This window comes from Centruroides vittatus, unplaced genomic scaffold (genome assembly GCF_030686945.1).
Source record: "Centruroides vittatus isolate TY-2023 unplaced genomic scaffold, ASM3068694v2 contig_5, whole genome shotgun sequence".
Taxonomy (NCBI): Eukaryota; Metazoa; Arthropoda; class Arachnida; order Scorpiones; family Buthidae; genus Centruroides; species Centruroides vittatus.
Window position 1 is genome coordinate 1,298,845 of NW_027122286.1, and position 17,782 is coordinate 1,316,626.

The 17,782-nt window shown below is 33.6% G+C and overlaps 1 protein-coding gene across 1 annotated transcript in view; it reads right to left on the bottom strand.

Moving 5' to 3' along the window:
* Positions 1-17,782, bottom strand: part of LOC136978208 (uncharacterized) — a 175,635-nt gene that overhangs the window by 26,750 nt on the left and 131,103 nt on the right. The window contains exons 8-10 of the mRNA XM_067273865.1: positions 17,185-17,371; positions 11,176-11,269; positions 6,480-6,635 (exon numbers count right to left, since the gene is read on the bottom strand). Of these exons, the coding sequence (XP_067129966.1) occupies positions 6,480-6,635; positions 11,176-11,269; positions 17,185-17,371 (437 nt within the window). The remainder of the gene's footprint in view (positions 1-6,479; positions 6,636-11,175; positions 11,270-17,184; positions 17,372-17,782) is intronic.

The window sequence follows — 17,782 nt, forward strand, 5'->3', positions numbered from 1 at the left end:
TTTGAATTATCGAATTCCGAATCTAACATGAACTGCATGCCAACCAAATTCAAAAAATTAAAAAATTTTAAAACAACTACGTAATGATCACTTGTTACGTAGATGGTCAATGCAACATTTAAATAACAATTTTTCTCAAGGGGTTCGTATCTCTCGGAAACGAGAGGTCCCAAAGCAGCACCATAGATCACTTTGCCTCTTTACTCCGTCTCCTCCCTCTGTAGTAGGGCTTGCCACACCAAAGATAACGTTACCTCATCTCTAGAATTGATTGGTTGAGACGACTGGAAGGCCTTGCATATATTTCTATCTGTTCCAGCCATCTAAGGTGGTCTGTGTACGGTGTGGTGACGAGGAGCTTGGCGTTCGTAAAGTCTGCCGTGATTTCTGGATCTGACGCATATACAAATAGTGAGGTGTTGGCTCTGCCATGCCTAATGTCCTGCTGATGTTCCTTCCATCTAACACCTACCGCTCGTTTCGTGGCACCAATGTAGAGTAATTCTCTGTTAAATCTATGGTCTGTTAGAGGCACTGCGTACACTCCTGGTAGTTTGTCCATGGCCGGCCTATCCTTATCATTGCGTAGGAGTTGAAATGTAGAGGGGAGTCGTCTGTACGCTATAACGCATTCCCTGCTGTTTCGCAATTCTTTTATATATGGATGCCAAAACCGGGTTGTACGTGACTGGTGCGATTTGTTGGGCCGGTTGTCCATTATCTCCATTACAGGGCAGAGAAGGAGGGATACCAGCCAAAAATTGCCTCTCTAGCTTCTGTATTACTCTGTTGTAGCCATGTCGTGCCACCACTTCCTGTAGGTACCTCGTTTCTTGTTCCAACGCCTCCCGTGTCGAGCAGTAGGTGTGGACCCTTTTGACGAGAGCCCTGAACGTTAAACGAATTAAACGCCTCTCCAAATCGAAACTGGCGGAGAAACTTGGTATGAAAGATATTGTTGTGGACGCCCCAGACACACCCAAACTCTTTGCCTTTGCAAAAACCCATAAGCAAGGACGTAAGTTCAGACCACTGGTGGAGAAGGCCATTGCCCCCACTCGCAAGTTGGAAGTGGCGCTACACAACATCTTATCAGCACACTTGCAAGGATACCAGTACTCGATATCCGGTTCCATGGAGTTGGTAGAAACCTTCAGGCATATGGAACGTTCGGGTCACGCCTCCATCATGGATTTTCGGTCGTTATACCCATCCATTGAGTTACCGCCTTGTTTTTGCATGCATGCTCAGAGACTTTCTTTTCCAATATGTGGACGACGAGAGATTACACGGATACTAGAGTTAGCGCATATAATATGCTACAGTTCGGTATTTTGGTTTGGAGGAATTACTTATACCCAGGGCAGAGACATACCCATGGGTATGTCTCTGCCCTGGGTATAAGTAATTCCTCCAAGTAATTCAGGCGACCTTTGTGAATTCATCATCAGACAATTGGAAGAGAGGACAATTCCAGGTTACAACCACAATGTCGTTTTGTATACACGTTACGTTGATGACATCATGATAAAAGACCCAGACATCAATCTATTCATAGAACGGGTCAACGACAACCCATATGGCCTCACTGTCGAGCTGGAGCAGCATAGCGATGCCTCAGTACACTTCCTGGACTTAAGCATTAAATTTGGAGGAAACGGCTTAAACATTTCCATTTACCGCAAGATCTCCAACTTCCTGACATATATACCGGCGGATTCCTGTGACCCTTATGGGTACAAGCTGGCGACCTTTAATTAAGAACCAAAATTTAATAGCATTAATGCCCCTTTATACCCAGCTACTGTGCCAAATTTAGTTTCTTAAACTTTATCCATTCTGAGATATTGTTTAATGTCTCGGAACAGAGAATAAACAAATTAAACAAATTAGATGCCAACACACACACGAATTTCCCCTTTATTTAACATTTTTTGAGTTCAGGTCTCCAAACTTGTAGATTTGCAAAAACCCGGAGGGTCAAATTTGACATGATTCCAATACTTTTCTGTTTTTATATACATAACAACACTTCTGGAACCTGTTACTGGTATACTTTGTGAAAATACAGACTTATCACAAATGCTTTCGAGCTTTTGAACAGTTCTTCAGGCGAAATCTGATGGAACGCTTCAAAATGGAACATGAATATTCAAAAAACAAACTGAATGCCTGTTTTACGAAATCTGTTGTGACAGGTGTGTACATTCATGTGTGGATGGTGGGAATTAAGAGTCTGTGTCTATGAGCGCCTGCCAGACTACCGATAGATTAATCTCCTCCTTCCGCTTGACACAGATGGTCCTGTGGCTAGCTCTATGAATGACTATGACTTCCAGCCATTTAAGATGCTCCTGGTGGGGAGTGGGAGTACTGATGAGGATATCAGCCTTGTCAAACTCCGCATCGATGTCTAGCTCCAAAGCATACATGGCAAGGGCAGTAGCTTCAGCCCATGCTGAAGGTCCGCTCTGTGTTCTCTTATTCAGTTACTTAAAGAGCATTTAGTGAAATCAATATATATCAAGCCTTTGTCCCATCTGTTGTCTTTAAGCGGGATGGAGTAGACACCAGGAAGTCTTATGATCTGGAGAGTCTTTTCCATTTCAGAGAATGTCAAAGATTGTTGGACATCTCCTGTATGCTATCTGCATATGATGTTTGTTGGCAATCTGTGTACACTGCCTTAATATACAGGTTAAATGTGATCAGGACACATGTTAGACTGTTAGGATCAATGCTGGCCCTTGTATTTGTGGTGGGTGTGCATTATGAGCAGTGATGTTGCTCAATTAAATGGTGCATTAGATTAGGGTACCCGTGTCTGGTTTCTATCTTCTTAATGTGAGTTAACTCGGTGGCTAGGGCTTGCACGGTGGATGAATGGGAAAATGCCCTTCTAACTAGAGCATCAAACACTACAGTCTTATACGAGAATGGGTCACACGAACCCACAGGTATGTATGTAGAAGATGCACATGGTTTGCAGTATACTGATGTGCGAATGGTAGACCCTTCCACTCTAATGCTTATGTCCAGAAAATGGATCTCAGTGTTGCTAGTTTGCTCAACTCCTATTGTTAGGCCATATGGATTGTTATTAATGGCTTATATGAAAGACGACAAATCCAGCATCGTCTTCCACATGATGAAAATGTCGTCTATGTATCTCTTATAAAGTAGAATGCTTGGGAGGAATGGTGGGAGGACCTTGTGCTCAAGCTGTTTAATGATCATTTCACAAAGGTCTCCAGACACCGGGTTACCCATGGGCACTCCTCTTTTCTGCTTGTAAACAGTACCATTAAAAGCAAAGATCAAATTGTAACAGATGAGATGGGCCATTTCTAGCACTTGTTGGTGTAGAGTCTGGTCTTGAACCAAAGTAAGCAAGGGAGCAAAAGGATGGAGGAAACTCCACTGAAGTTTCCTTCATCTACGGAAGGGTAAAGAGATTTGAAGTCAAAGACTGTAATAAATTGCAGTAATGAGCATAGATCCTGTAGGAGATGAATGAGGTTTACAGGATTATCAATGATATGATCATGAGGGTAGACTTCCAGATGTGGAGATAGTAGGTGGTGGGTAGCCTTCTTTAGCTTGCATGTGGGTGCCCTGGCTTCATCCACTATCGGACGTAGTTGCTAGCCCATTTTGTGCATCTTGGTGAAGGCAAAAAGCCTAGGTGTGGCTGGGGAATCTACTACTTTGTTGCCCAATGCCAGGTGTTTGGCTAACTTAGAGTTTGCAAAGCACTTGACTTTAGCTTGCAGCTTGTCAACAAAATCTTTATCTTCTCTCTCACATTGGGTAATATTGATGTATTCCTTTAATCCTTGCTGGCAGGAGCTACGTTTCATGAGAACCATCATCCTAGACTTACCAGCTCTAGTGAGTGATCTCGTTCCATCACACCCATTCACTAGTATGTCTTAGCTTATTTCTGAGCTCTGCTACCCCCAGTTGCTCTTTAGCTTTTTGTATTTTTTAGCTTGGCTACCCATCTATAGTACTCTTTTTGAGTGTCAGGTAGACTCTTTATTAGGAACTCCAAGTCCGGAATGAGGTCTCTAGTCCCTGCTCTTAGAGATGGAGGTGCAAATGTCAGGCCATCCTTAAGTACATCCATGACAAACTTAGGTGTATGTTATCCCATACAATGAACAGAAATGATGGGTGTTGGCTACTCTTGGATATTTGAAATTTTAATATCCATTGCAGCTTCTTGTGGTAAGGTCTCTGTAGGTTGGCACACAGTCATTTATGGATGGGAACTAACCTGGCATTTTCTTGCACATATTTTAGGATCCCTACGAAATAAGGAGTCTTCAATCTCAATCAGTTCCTTCAGGTTAGAGAAAACCTGTTTCCTGGAGGATCGAATGGCCCTGTTAAGGCACATTAGCCTGACCTTGTTAAGAAGAGGTTCATTGCCAAGAGGGAGGCATATACGAAAGAATGACATAGGCAATAATCTGTTCCTTTTGCATTCCATCAGAAATTGTAGTTTGACCCTAGTCCTAATGAGGGTTAAGAGCTTCTTATGATATGAATTAGCTGGAAAAGCTAAATGTTAAATACAAAGTTCAACATCATCTAAACACCGGAGTGAAATTAGCACTTCTTCTGGAACCTGTTATCAGTGTGCTTTGTGAAAATACAGACTTATCACAAATGCTTTCAAACTTTTGAACAGTTCTTGTTCAGGTGAAATCCGATGGAACACTTCAAAATGGAATGTGAATATTCAAAAAACAAATCAATCATCTGTTTTATGAAATCCATTGCAACGAGCATGCGATGGTGAAATCATCAGTAACCTGGCAGGCCCTCAGACGCCAACCCTTAATTACCCCATCCACACATGAACATGTATACCTGTTGCAACGGATTCTGTAAAACAGGCATTCAATTTGTTTTTTGAATATTCACGATCCATTTTAAAGCATTCCATCGGATTTCACCTGAAGAAGAACTATTCAAAAGTTTGAAAGCATCTGTGATAAGTCTGTATTTTCACAAAGCACACCGGTAACAGGTTCCAGAAGTGTTGATTTCACCAGTGTTTAGGTGATGTTGAACTTTGTATTTATACATAACAACTTGGGGAGTAAAAAGGAGTCAGAGTCAGAGTCAGCAGATTTTTTGATGACTCCGAGTCAAACACCAAAACTCCACGACTCTGATTCCACAGCCCTACTGCCTTTAAGGGTTGTCTAGGACTAGAGACCATTGTTTGATTGTTCCTCTTCATGATGACAAATCTTGAAGAAAACATCAAAATGGCTTCCCATTGCCTTCTTTGGAGTTTCACAGTTTTCTTTCTGCTTCTGGTCCTACTTGATTAAGACCCACCAGTGGCCAAGTGGTTCCATTCCCTGAACACTGAGAATTTGGTCATGGATTCGTGCCTCACCAAAACAGGATAGCCACACGGAGTTTTCCAAGTTTTCTCCACATCTGTAATGCCTGAATAGGGACCAGTTACCCTTAAAAAGACTTCCTGATAGGCATCCCCTTAGGCAGATCGCCCAAGTGTTGCATTGCCATAACTTAACAAAACAAGCAAACCTACTTGATTAAATTTCCTAATCAAAATAATGGCAAAATCAATTAAGAAAAATATAAAAATTATTGTTCTCTAAGATGGTGACAATCAGTTCAAATTCTAACAAATTCAAATTTTCCTAATTTCAATCAGAATGTATTTAAATTAAAAGTTTTAATATTAGAATTTTTCTTTTTATGACTGTGACAATGTATTAACATAGGCAATCCAGAATGAAAGGGAAAAAACTTGGTACTTAGAAAATCAAATCAAACCTTCATAATCCATCATCCTAATAAATTTTTTAAAATTTAATATTGTGTTTTATCAACTAAATACATATTTTGAAAAAATATGTAGTAAAAATTTATATTATTGTAATTAATTATTATATATTAGAATAATTAAAGGTATATAGAGCAATGTTTCTAACTAATACAGTAGAGAACCGAAAATCGGAATCAATTGGGGACTGGGGTTGTTCAGATTAGTGATTTGTTCCGATAACCGATTATGTGCAAATAAATATATTAACCTGTCCGATGTTCAAATTTTTCTCCATTGCGTGTCACTTCGTGTTGAATTTTCGTCGATTTTAAGCCTAATGAAAATTTTTATAATAATAATCGAGGCTACTGTATCGTTAAATTATTTCTGCATTTTGTACAAACAAAATAAATATATTGAAGAATATAAAAACATGAAAATTATACTTTAGAAGTAAATTTAGTATCAAAAACGTTCGATTCAGCACGACACAGTCCAACTGAAAATCGTTCCGATTACTGGTGATTCCGATTACTGGGGTTCCGATTAATGAGTCTCTACTGTATTTATAAATTTTAAGTGAATTTTTTTTCTGAAATTTTTCATTGAATTTTTACTTGAAATCTAAATTTAATTTTATGATTTTCATATAAAAAGAACTTACTGTGCAAAAAGAGCAGCGTCTCCACAAGGAGCAGTTGAAATGTACAAATGAAATGTTATTTCACTACAGATCTTTAAAGTTTTGCCATCTTCACATAGTTCAAAGATTGAATTTTCTTTTCCTTGGTGGTATGCTTTTAATTGTTGATATAAATACCTGAAATTATTTATACAATTGAGTATAATTTCAAAGTGTTTTCAAAAATTTTTACATTAATTCTACAGTAAAACATCAGTAATCTGACTTAATTGGGGAAAGCCTAGTCTGAATTAGTGAAAGTTCAAAATAATACTGTATTTTCGCAAAATGACTGGATGCTGCATATATATGCGAGAAATCCCAGAGTTATCAGCATGCCAGTTAAACTGCAACTAAAATATAAAATTAATTGAATCTAACAAAATTAGTTGTTAATTAAATGTTAAAGTAAACATTCTTCCAAATACAATAAAACAACAACATTGTAATTAGAGTGACTTATAAACAAAAGCTCTTCTTGATTTTAAGACAATAAAACAAGTAATGACTTATTGGTGATGGTGGTGGTGGTGTAGTGGTAGTTAGTATGGACTACACTGACCATCTACCCCAACCTTAAAAATAAACCTTCCTTTCAAATTTCACACAAAGCTGATGTTAATCAGTGTAAGCTGAGATAATTTACAGTGAGTTTCTTAAATTTAATGTGTTTATTTTTGCATTTTTGAATGAAATAACAATAAAATACACACAAAAAACACTTTCAGTATTCCACAAGTATTTTACATCATTAGAAAGAAGACAAAATGAAGAAATTAAACATATAATTGTAATTTTTGATGTAATGCTGACAGTTTCACAGTTTTAAAATAAAAACTCCTTAGTTTTTATATGATTTAATTCGTTAGTTTTTTTTAAATGCACCCTCTGGAGAGGGATGTATAATCTCACTTAAACCAACATGCCAGCATTCCCCAGGATAAACCAGTATGCCGGTCTTTACAATACAGAAATATCTGATTTCATGGTCTCCCCGGATAGACTGGCATGGCGATCATTCTGCAAACATACAGTAAAGACTTTACTCAAATGTATTTTATATGGTCCAAAAAATATATACTTAAAGTCAAATTTTACTATGCACTTTAAATGAACAAATACAGTGGTTTAATAAACTTTTACAATGAAAAAGTAATAGTAACACTATTCTTGTCATTATCAACATTTACTAATTTAAGCTAAAAAAGAAGCTAATTTTTGTTTGTGATTCCTGTTCTAATTGCTCCTAAATTATATCTTGATGCATCTATCTCAGAGTAGTAGTAGTTGTTAAAGCCCAAATCAAAATAAACAAATCCAATGTTTTAAATTATTATGAATTAATGAAGTTTTACTGTAGTTTAAAAACTTTCTTCTTTTTGTTTTTTCCATGATGATTTATGCAAGCTCACAATTTTTAAATTTTTTTTATAAAGTTTCTCTTAGTTTCCTATAAAGTCAAGGATACTAAAATTTTAAAAAATGTAATGAAATTTAATGTTAATTAATCAAAATATATAAAGGAACAACACCGGAGTGAAAATAAATGAAAATCAACAACTTTAGTGCCTTTGACCGGTGTGCTTCTCTCTTCTTTCTCTGTAAAACGCAAACGTTTTCGAACCTCGTTGGTTCTTCGTCAGGCGTAACGGAATTCTGTTCGACAAAATTTTAGAAAAAATTTGCATTCTGGAACGCTGTCGCGTGTAGCCGATGTCGTCATATTAGACTTGCGCGATGTGAGTATAGCGCTACGTCAGGGATCTGTTGAGAAAGGCTTCCCAAGCCGATGATAAGATGATCTCCTTTTAATCTTCTCAACAGATTCTCAACAGATCCCTGACGTAGCGCTATACTCACATCGCGCAAGTCTAATATGACGACATCGGCTACACGCGACAGCGTTCCAGAATGCAAATTTTTTCTAAAATTTTGTCGAACAGAATTCCGTTACGCCTGACGAAGAACCAACGAGGTTCGAAAACGTTTGCGTTTTACAGAGAAAGAAGAGAGAAGCACACCGGTCAAAGGCACTAAAGTTGTTGATTTTCATTAATGTTAATTAATCATTATTGCAAAGGACTGCTCCTTACCTAGATTTTCCATTTAAAATTTTTCTAACTTACAGGAAATTCTTGATTAGTGGTAGTTTTTTACCAAAATTTATTTTTATTTTAAATCTATAAATTGATATAGAATACAAATACATCAATCAAAAACTATTTGACAAAAAAAAAATAATAATAATTATTCTCTGAATTATTTTAAGTCAGAAATTATTGATTTTTATATGCACAGTGAAGTCACGAAATATTGGGTTGTTCAGAAAGTAATTTCATTTTTTTACCACTAGAGGAATTAGTTGTATTTTTAGTTGCCAATTTCATTTTAAGCCATATTGTCATTATATATTTTGACAGCTGACATTTCAAGGCTTATTTGTAAAAAGTTTTGTTTGATTCTGTGCAACTGTTTTTTTTTTTTTCTTTGGTGTCTCATCAAATATGGAAAATCGAAAGCAGCATTTTCAGCATATTTTGCTTTTTTATTACCAAAAAAATAAAAATGCTGTTTGAGCAAGAAAAAAAATTGTGTGGCATGTATGGAGTACCAAAACTGGTTCACAAAATTTTGTTTTGGCAATTTCGATATTGAAGATGCACCACATTCTAAAGGTTAGTTGAAGCTGATGAAGACAAAATAAAGGTACTGATTGAAGGAAACCACCGAATAACATCATGAGAAATTACTGAGATTAAATTTATCAAATTGAACTGTTTATGATCGATTGAAATGACTTGGTTTCATTTCAAAGTTTGATATATAGGTTCCACATGTTCTTAAAGAAAAAGATGCTCTCTTTGGTGGGATCTTATGGGAATTTTTTTTTTGTTTTGGAGCTTCTACCAGACAATTTCACAATTGATTTGAAAGTGTATTGCCATCAAATGGACAAACTGAGTGATATCAATTTGTCCATTTTATGGAAATTAGAAAAAGAAAAGATAGAAAGATATTCAAAAATATTCAAATAAAAATTTTCCATCAAATAGAAAAAGCCAGAATTGATCAACAGAAAAGGTGTAATGTTTCACTATGATAATGCCAGATCTCTGACACAAGATTGTTAATTCATCAGAAACTGTTACAGCTTGGATGGGATGTTCTACCACACCAACCATATTCAGCAGATCTGGCACAGTCAGATTATTACTTGTTCCAATCTTTACAAAATTTTTTAAACAGTAAAACATTTACTTCAAATAAGGATGTCAAAAATCACTTAGATCAGTTTTTTGTAAGCAAAGTTCAAAACTTTTATGAACGAGGAATCATGCTACTACCAGAAAGATGACAACAGATATTTGACCAAAATGGTCAATATATAATTTAATAAAATATTTATATATTATAAGAGAATTGTTTTTTTTTCCACAAAAAAAAGAAAAAAAATGAAATTACTTTCTGAATAACCCAATAAGAAACAGTACAAAATTTTGAACCTCTGAAACTTTGCTTAAATTCTTTTACTTTATAAATACTTTTTCATAGTATTCATGATATTGATAAATTATTCTTTTTTTAAATATTGGCCTAAATTTAAATTTAGAATAAGAAAATATAGGTGTATTATCCTATATTCAAAATTTATTCTTAACATTGTATCAGAAATTAAAAATGCTAATATTTTTTATAATTAAAAAGTTTCTCAGAACACAGTTTCTAATACACAGAAATGGAATATATTGTTTTAATACTGTATTTTCTTGATTCTATGATGAATTATGAGTTTGAAATTAAGTTTTAATACTTATTTTTAAAGGAAAAATTTTTAAATACAGTAGAGCATAGATTATCCGACCCCCAATTAACCGACTTATCAGTTAACCGACCGCGTTCTAGTCGGCAAATTCAAATGTCTGCTAGTGATGTGGCGCTACAATATTTGGTTGTGTCTTGGCTATTTTAATGTTATTTTTGTTAAATGTTTGCATGTTTTAGCTGGCAGCACTGGCTCAACCATGACAGGGAGGCTAGTATTTAAACCAGGCCTAATACACTATACTAATAATGTATTTTTTCATACTTTTCGGTTATCCAACTTTTCAGTTATCTGACCAACCCCAGTCCCCAATTGAGTCGGATAATCGATGCTCTACTGTAGTTTTATTAAGTTTTGTTAATTAACAACAAATTAAAAAAAATAAAATGTTATGAAACACATTATTTCACTATTCTGTTTTCATTCTATATGGAATATACAATAACTATTTGTTTTAACATTTCATATCATTATCATCATCTTGAAAGTATTTTAAACACTAAAAGTTAATTAAATTAAATACTCAAGATCAGCAATGTTCATTTGAATTGATGTGACCATTTGAATAGTACAGCTGAAAACATTTATTGGTGCATATCCACATCATGTGATCTGCTTCAAACAAATATTATTTGAAGTGTTAATATAAGATACCATTGGTTTTAAGACATGTCTACTTTAGACCAATAAAAACAAGTAAAACAAAAGTTCACCTTAGAAATAAGGAAATACATTTTTAGAAAAATAAAATATTGTAAGTGAATGGCAGGTTAATAAATTTATTTCTAAAAATAAAGTACTTTTTTTACGTTATTTTATTCGATTAAAATATTTGAATTAATCAAAATATAATACCTTAAAAAGCCTCTTCTCGTAACAACTTCTGCATGGGAATCATTAACTACATGGCCATCCTGACTTAGCTGTTGACCACTTATACATCGATTACCTAATATAAAAAGTTAAAAATTTTTCAATGCAATGATTAATAAATTTTTCAACAACATAAATGCTATTTTACATTGATTATAAGGCTTTTATATTAAAAACATCTCTCTGTAACTTTGAAATTAATTTCATGGTTAATGAAGAATTGGACTGTCATTTTATAATCAAATTTTGATACAATAAAAATATATAAAATATCTGAATATCTAAAACAGCACTCCCCAAACTTTTTTCACTGTTGACACCTCAAGGATTCTTAAACTTTTATTGACCCCATCCTTTTTTCCCCATTACAGTTGTTAATAATAATAAGTAATGGGACAATATCAAAATTTTTCCCAATTCCAATCCTTTTGAATACTTTCTAAAGTTTTAGTTTAGAAAAATTAATTATTTACATTATGAGCACAGTACATTCATTAATTAATAAACATCAAGCTTAAGAATGAAAAACTATTGAGATATCCAGAATCAATCTCTCAAAAGAAACATGAAAATTCTCTATTTATATGTGGATAGCATGCTTTTATTGTGTACTATGAAATAAATTTGTAAGCTTATTTTCAATAAAGTTAATATTGCAACACTATCCATGAAGAAATTACAGCTAATTCCTTTTTTACTCAACAAACTATCCCATCATGTCATGTAGGGTCGCAATCTTTGAAAACTAATTTGTTGGCCAATGCAATGATGAGAGAGGGGAAAGTAAATGAGAAGATGCACTTTTTTCACACTTTTTGCAACAAGCATGTCTTGTAAATGATTTAACTCTATTGTATTTAATACTAAATGAAGTTTGCCAAATGATGCAACAATCTGAACAAATTTCATCACCACGAGTTAATTAACTTTTTGAATTCATTCACTTCAGCAACAAGTATCTAGACCAACTCATCTTAAAAAAATCAAGTTTTAAAATCTCAAAACAGGATTAAACTTAGCGCAAAGAATTACTTTTACTCAAAAACATGCAAATTGCATTTGAAAATTTTATGTATTACAGCATCGTCTGTGAATCATAAAAACTTTCTTAGTTATAATAAGCAAGTCATTTTATCATTATAAGTAAACATACTAAATATTAAAAATAATTTTATATAATATTTTTCAATTAAAATATAATTTTGTTTACATTTTAAAATGTTTTGCCAACACTTAAATATTTTTTCCAACTGCCAGCCTTAATTTGAAACTAGATAGCCCGATAGTTCAATCAATGTTATCTTGCTTATAATTAAAAATTTTTAAAGCAGGCAAATTTATGAAACAAAAATTAATGAAATTACTAAAAAATTAAAATTTAATTATCTTTTGTGCAAAACAACCCTAAACCAATTTCTATAGTTATATTCCAAAAGAAAAAACAGAGTTACAATTAATTTAAAAAACTGTAAGGGGATTCAAAAAAATGTAGGCAAAATTAAATAAATAAAAATTATTAAAAATAATTAAAACTCTGGCCTTTACACCAAAACTTAAAGTAAAATCAAATTAATTTAAATTAAAGCCAAATCAATTGAAAATTAAAACAATGTTTTTAAAAATAGGTTAAAAGTTATTTTGAAATTTTAAAATTATAAATCAAATTAATTTGCATTAATAAGCAAAATGTCCCATCACCATTACACACAAATAACACAAATTTTGTAATGGTGATGGAACATTTTGCTTTTAATATTTATGTAGATATACAGAATACAGATTGCCGGTCAAACCGGCCCAATGCAGAATGGATGGCAACCCTAAAATCACACTATCTTCCTTAAAATGAGGATAGTTTGTACTGACCAAGTGCAATCTCTTGTTGCTTTGACTATACCAGAGATTCCCAACTTGTGTTCTGTGAAACTCTAGGGTTCTGCCAATAAAATATGTTCAGTCTAGTGATGTATAAATGTGCCAATGCAAATTTGAGATATGAAGTGTAATTGTTGTAGTCTTGAGTAACTCTAATGACATTCTACACATGTGCCAGAGTTATCTATAGCTATATAAATGGTGGGGACCAATTTATCGGTAACAGAATGAATCAAAATCATGATATAATGTTTGACAAGATAATGAAAACCATAAATAAAGTAAAACTTAACATAAAGCTAGAAAATCATTTTAAAAAATAACTTTGAAAGTATCCAACATATAAATAATAATACAATTGCTAAATATGCTTTAATTCATCCATATCTGCAGCATAAGCCTATTGAATCTAATGATAGGAGTGGCCAGTCAGACACCTCATGGTACCATACATACTACAATACTAACGCTGAGACACTCATGTTGAATGGGTGTCAAGTGTCGCCAAGAGATTTAATGTCCCATCCAGAAGCGGTGTAAGGCGTGGGTGATGTGGGCCACCACCTACGGCCTAGCGGTCCGAGGGGCCTCGCACCTCGAAGGTTTATGCATTACTTAAAAGCCGTGAACGCAACGAAAAAATTTTACTCGTCATAAAACGATAAATATATTGACATATCAAATTTATTTTTATATAGTCTAGCAACATTTGCTGGTGTTGTGTTGCTATCGCAGGGAATCCCTGCCAGCCAGAGTTGGGGATTTTCCATTCTGTTTGTTTACGTTACTTTCACGCTGGATTCAAAAAATGCTTGTCTGACGCTCATCAATTTATTGAGAATAGCAGTTATGAACCGCCAAAAAACTTTAAAAATGAAAGAGTAGCCAAAAAGAAAAGGATGTTTGATTATGAAGGCAGCAATCAACCTATACAGTCTCCCAAAAGCCGGTATGAAACATATTTTTTTAACCCATGATTGATTCTATAATAAGCAATATAGATTCGAGATTTATGTCTTTGAACCAACATTTTAAAAATTTTGATTTTCTCTATGATCTAAGCAGGTTAAAAAATATTCCAAAATAGCAAATATTAAAAAACTGTCAAGATTTACACTCAGTCCTGCAAGTGGGTGAGAGAGCAGTGACTTCCAACCTTACCAATTATGTGAAGAATTACAATGATCCCAAATTTACCCAACTTCATTAAAGATGTGAAACAGCTTCTCCAATACATAACAGAAAATAACTTGAAAGAAATTTACCCAAATATTTACATTGTCGTTCGAATTTTGTTAAGGATACCGGCAAGTACTGCCTACGCTGAAAGGAACTTTTCAAAATTAAAACTATTAGTTTTAATTTTGAAAAGTTCCTTTAAATTGTAGTTCATTGTATTTCTTAAATAATTTTCTTTAAAAGTTCATTGTATTTCTTAAAAAATTTTGAAAAAATTATTTAAGAAATACAATGGGTCAGGAAAGACTTTCAGCTTTGGCAGTTTTATTTATTGAAGCGTATATAGCATCTAAGCTGAATTACGATACAATTATTAAAGAGTCCAGTAAGGCTAAAAGGAGAACATTTCTGTTTCTTTAATTCTTTTTTTTTTAAATTTTTCTTTAATGTTAGTCAAAAATATAGTTTGCATTTTAATGAATCAAAATTTGAAAGTTTCAACTGCTTTCTATTTTATAAAATCCATCTTCTTGCACCACCAGAAAGCCTCGCGAAATGTATCTTGCCCACATCAAATTTAGGTCTTGTCCCGCCACTGGTCCCATCATCTGTAGAGTGTGTTGTATTGCAACTATACAGCATACAAGCGGGCATATCGGTCAAAGATTATCAGTGTTTTGCATTGCAATCGTTTTGTGATATTTTAAGTATTTTTCATATAAAAATATAGTTGAAATCATATAAATTTATAATGCTTTTAGTATTAAGCATACCCCCCAAATTAAAAAAAAAAAAAAAAAAATCACAGAACATTGGCTGAGAGAAGAGTTTTGAAGAAAAATGTAGCAAGTACTTCTAATGTTTATAGTAACAAGTAGACAAAAAGGTAGATACAAACAAAGGTACAAATCTAGGCACTAGCACTGTTTAAAATATTGAAAGAAAAAAACATTAATGACCAGTTTGAAATAAGTAATATTCATTAATGACCAGTTTGAAATTAGTAATATTTGCTTTCCATTATTCATCTTTCTTTTGCATTTATTTTAAATTATTGTGTGTGTGACAACATAGTGTGCGCAAACCAGAGATTGCATTTTCCAATGGGATAGAATAAACCCCAGACCTTTCTAGTATGGAAACAGCATCCCTGTCATTGCATAGCAACCTCCTAAGATTTAGCCGTGGAAAAATTGGAAGAAAGAGCGCATGCTGCCTAAAAATACGGCAAATGTGGACAGTGATGAGGCCACAAAACGATACTGCGGGATGGGGACAGGGATGCTGTTTCCATACTAGAAAGGTCTGGGGTTTATTCTATCCCATTGGAAAATGCAACCTCTGGTGTTCGTACACACTATGTTGGTGCGACAACCAGAATGTTGTCCTGTCGCATTTCTGAACATCAGCATTCTATCAGGGCAGGCAAGTCTGATACTGAGCTAGCTAGAATGGTGTTGCAACACCAACACACCCTGTTGTGGAGCCAGATAATGATGCTCAGGCATTGTGATAACAGAAACCTTGTATATATTTTGAAGGCCCTCCTTACCGACATACTAAATCCGTGCAACACCCCCACACTCGATTTGCCGCCTATGTGGGTTAACTTATACAACAGTTTAAGACATCGTATCTAGCTCCACATTTCAGCAACTTATTGCACATGTGCATTACAACCGCGCGTGTTTTATTTAAATTCTTTACGTTCTGTTCCATCTTTGATTTTATTCCAAAGCGTTAATACTGTTGGAATAATTCGATATTTGTATTCGAAAAAGGATATTAACAGTATTTATTGACCTGAAGAAGACAAAAATAATCTCATCAGAAGCGCTTGTAAATATAGCAACATTTGGTTGTAATCTAATGCCTGTATGACAAGAATTCTCTCGCATTAAACAATCAGCATGCTGTCCAATCTTGTTTACAGTTAACGTGGTCTATTATTGTCTATTGACCATAAATATACTTTAACTAATTTTGCATTAATCTTTCTTGTCTTCCTTAATTGTTATCTCTGAGCCCTAATGATTTAGACGATAGATATACTGACCAGAATGCAAGAAAACTCAACTTTTAATCAGCAAAAAAAAAAAAAAAACCACAAGAAAATTTTTATTTAGCAAACTAACAACAAATAGGTTTATCCTTCATCCTAGAAAAAATGGAGAAGATCCTAACTGATCCAAGTGAAAACAAAGGCAGACTGATATACTGAAGAGGTGGTGTACTATACATAAGAAGAGAGTTATATTGAAAAGCAAAATTTGAAATAAGTCAAATATTTTTCTTTTGAAATTTTCCACTTTAAATACTTATTTTTAATTATTTGATTTTCAGTTAACAGTCTAATGGAACTTGAACCTTTGCCCTAATTGGACCAATTTGCATCAAACAGCATTTTTTTATATTAAATCATTTTTTTTTCAATTTCCTTATATTCTGGTGCCATTATTCCTTCATATTGTGCCAACCAAAATTCTGAATGCATCTTAAGTAGTTTTACTCCATGAAAAAATCCTCATGTTTCCAAGTTTCCTCACACTAAATCCTTACAGTTATTTTACCCACACTAAATAACTTGTCCCTACAGTTATTTTCATTTGCTAAGATAATCAAGCAAACTTAGCTATTCATTAACTAAGTGATAAATATAATTTAATTATACTTGAAAGAATTTAATTACATATATTTTAATCTTATCCATTTTTCCCCATACTGTAATATAACAATAAATAAATAATTCTAATTTTCTCATCAGCATTTAATGAAAATTGTCAGATATCAATTTATATAATTACTAAAGTAAATTTCATTAAGATCAATTAAAAACATAAACGATTAAACTGTACATTTCTTTGAATAAGACTTTAAAATTTTGTTGTATTAATATTTTCTTTTATTAAATGAACTGCTATTCATCAGAAAACATACCTGTTCCTAAACAGACAACAGTGCCTCTATCATCCCGTCCTCTTTTCATAACTAAGGCTGCAAGGACTTTTCTTCCTCCCATATATTCAGGTACTTCTAAAACTTTGATGTTAAATGCTTTATGGCTTAATGCAGCAATAACATCAAACATTGAAACGTCGGGACCAGTGTCTGCAAAGCCATCAACCTATAAAGTAAAATTATAATTAATAAAGTTAAACCTACAGTTAATAAATGTTAGTCATTCTGAAAGATGATTTCAACCAATAAAATTTTAAAAAACCTCTTAAAATCCTATACCCAGAATTACTATGTTCATGGATGTACAGGCTGCATGCATGTATAAGCCACATCCTGTTTATAAAATATTTAGAAAAATATTTTCCAAAGATTTCCATAAAGGGATGAGAGTAGACATAAAGGTATATGGAAATATAGCAAATCCCAAAGGGATGAAATGATGGTTAATGCTTATTGTTGAATGCTTGCTCAGTGCACATTAGACATGGGTCAAGTGAGAGTGAGTTATATGGCAGAGTTTAAATTGTAAGTGGTGCATTATACACAAAAAAATGGAAATTAAGCAGCAGAAAGGAAG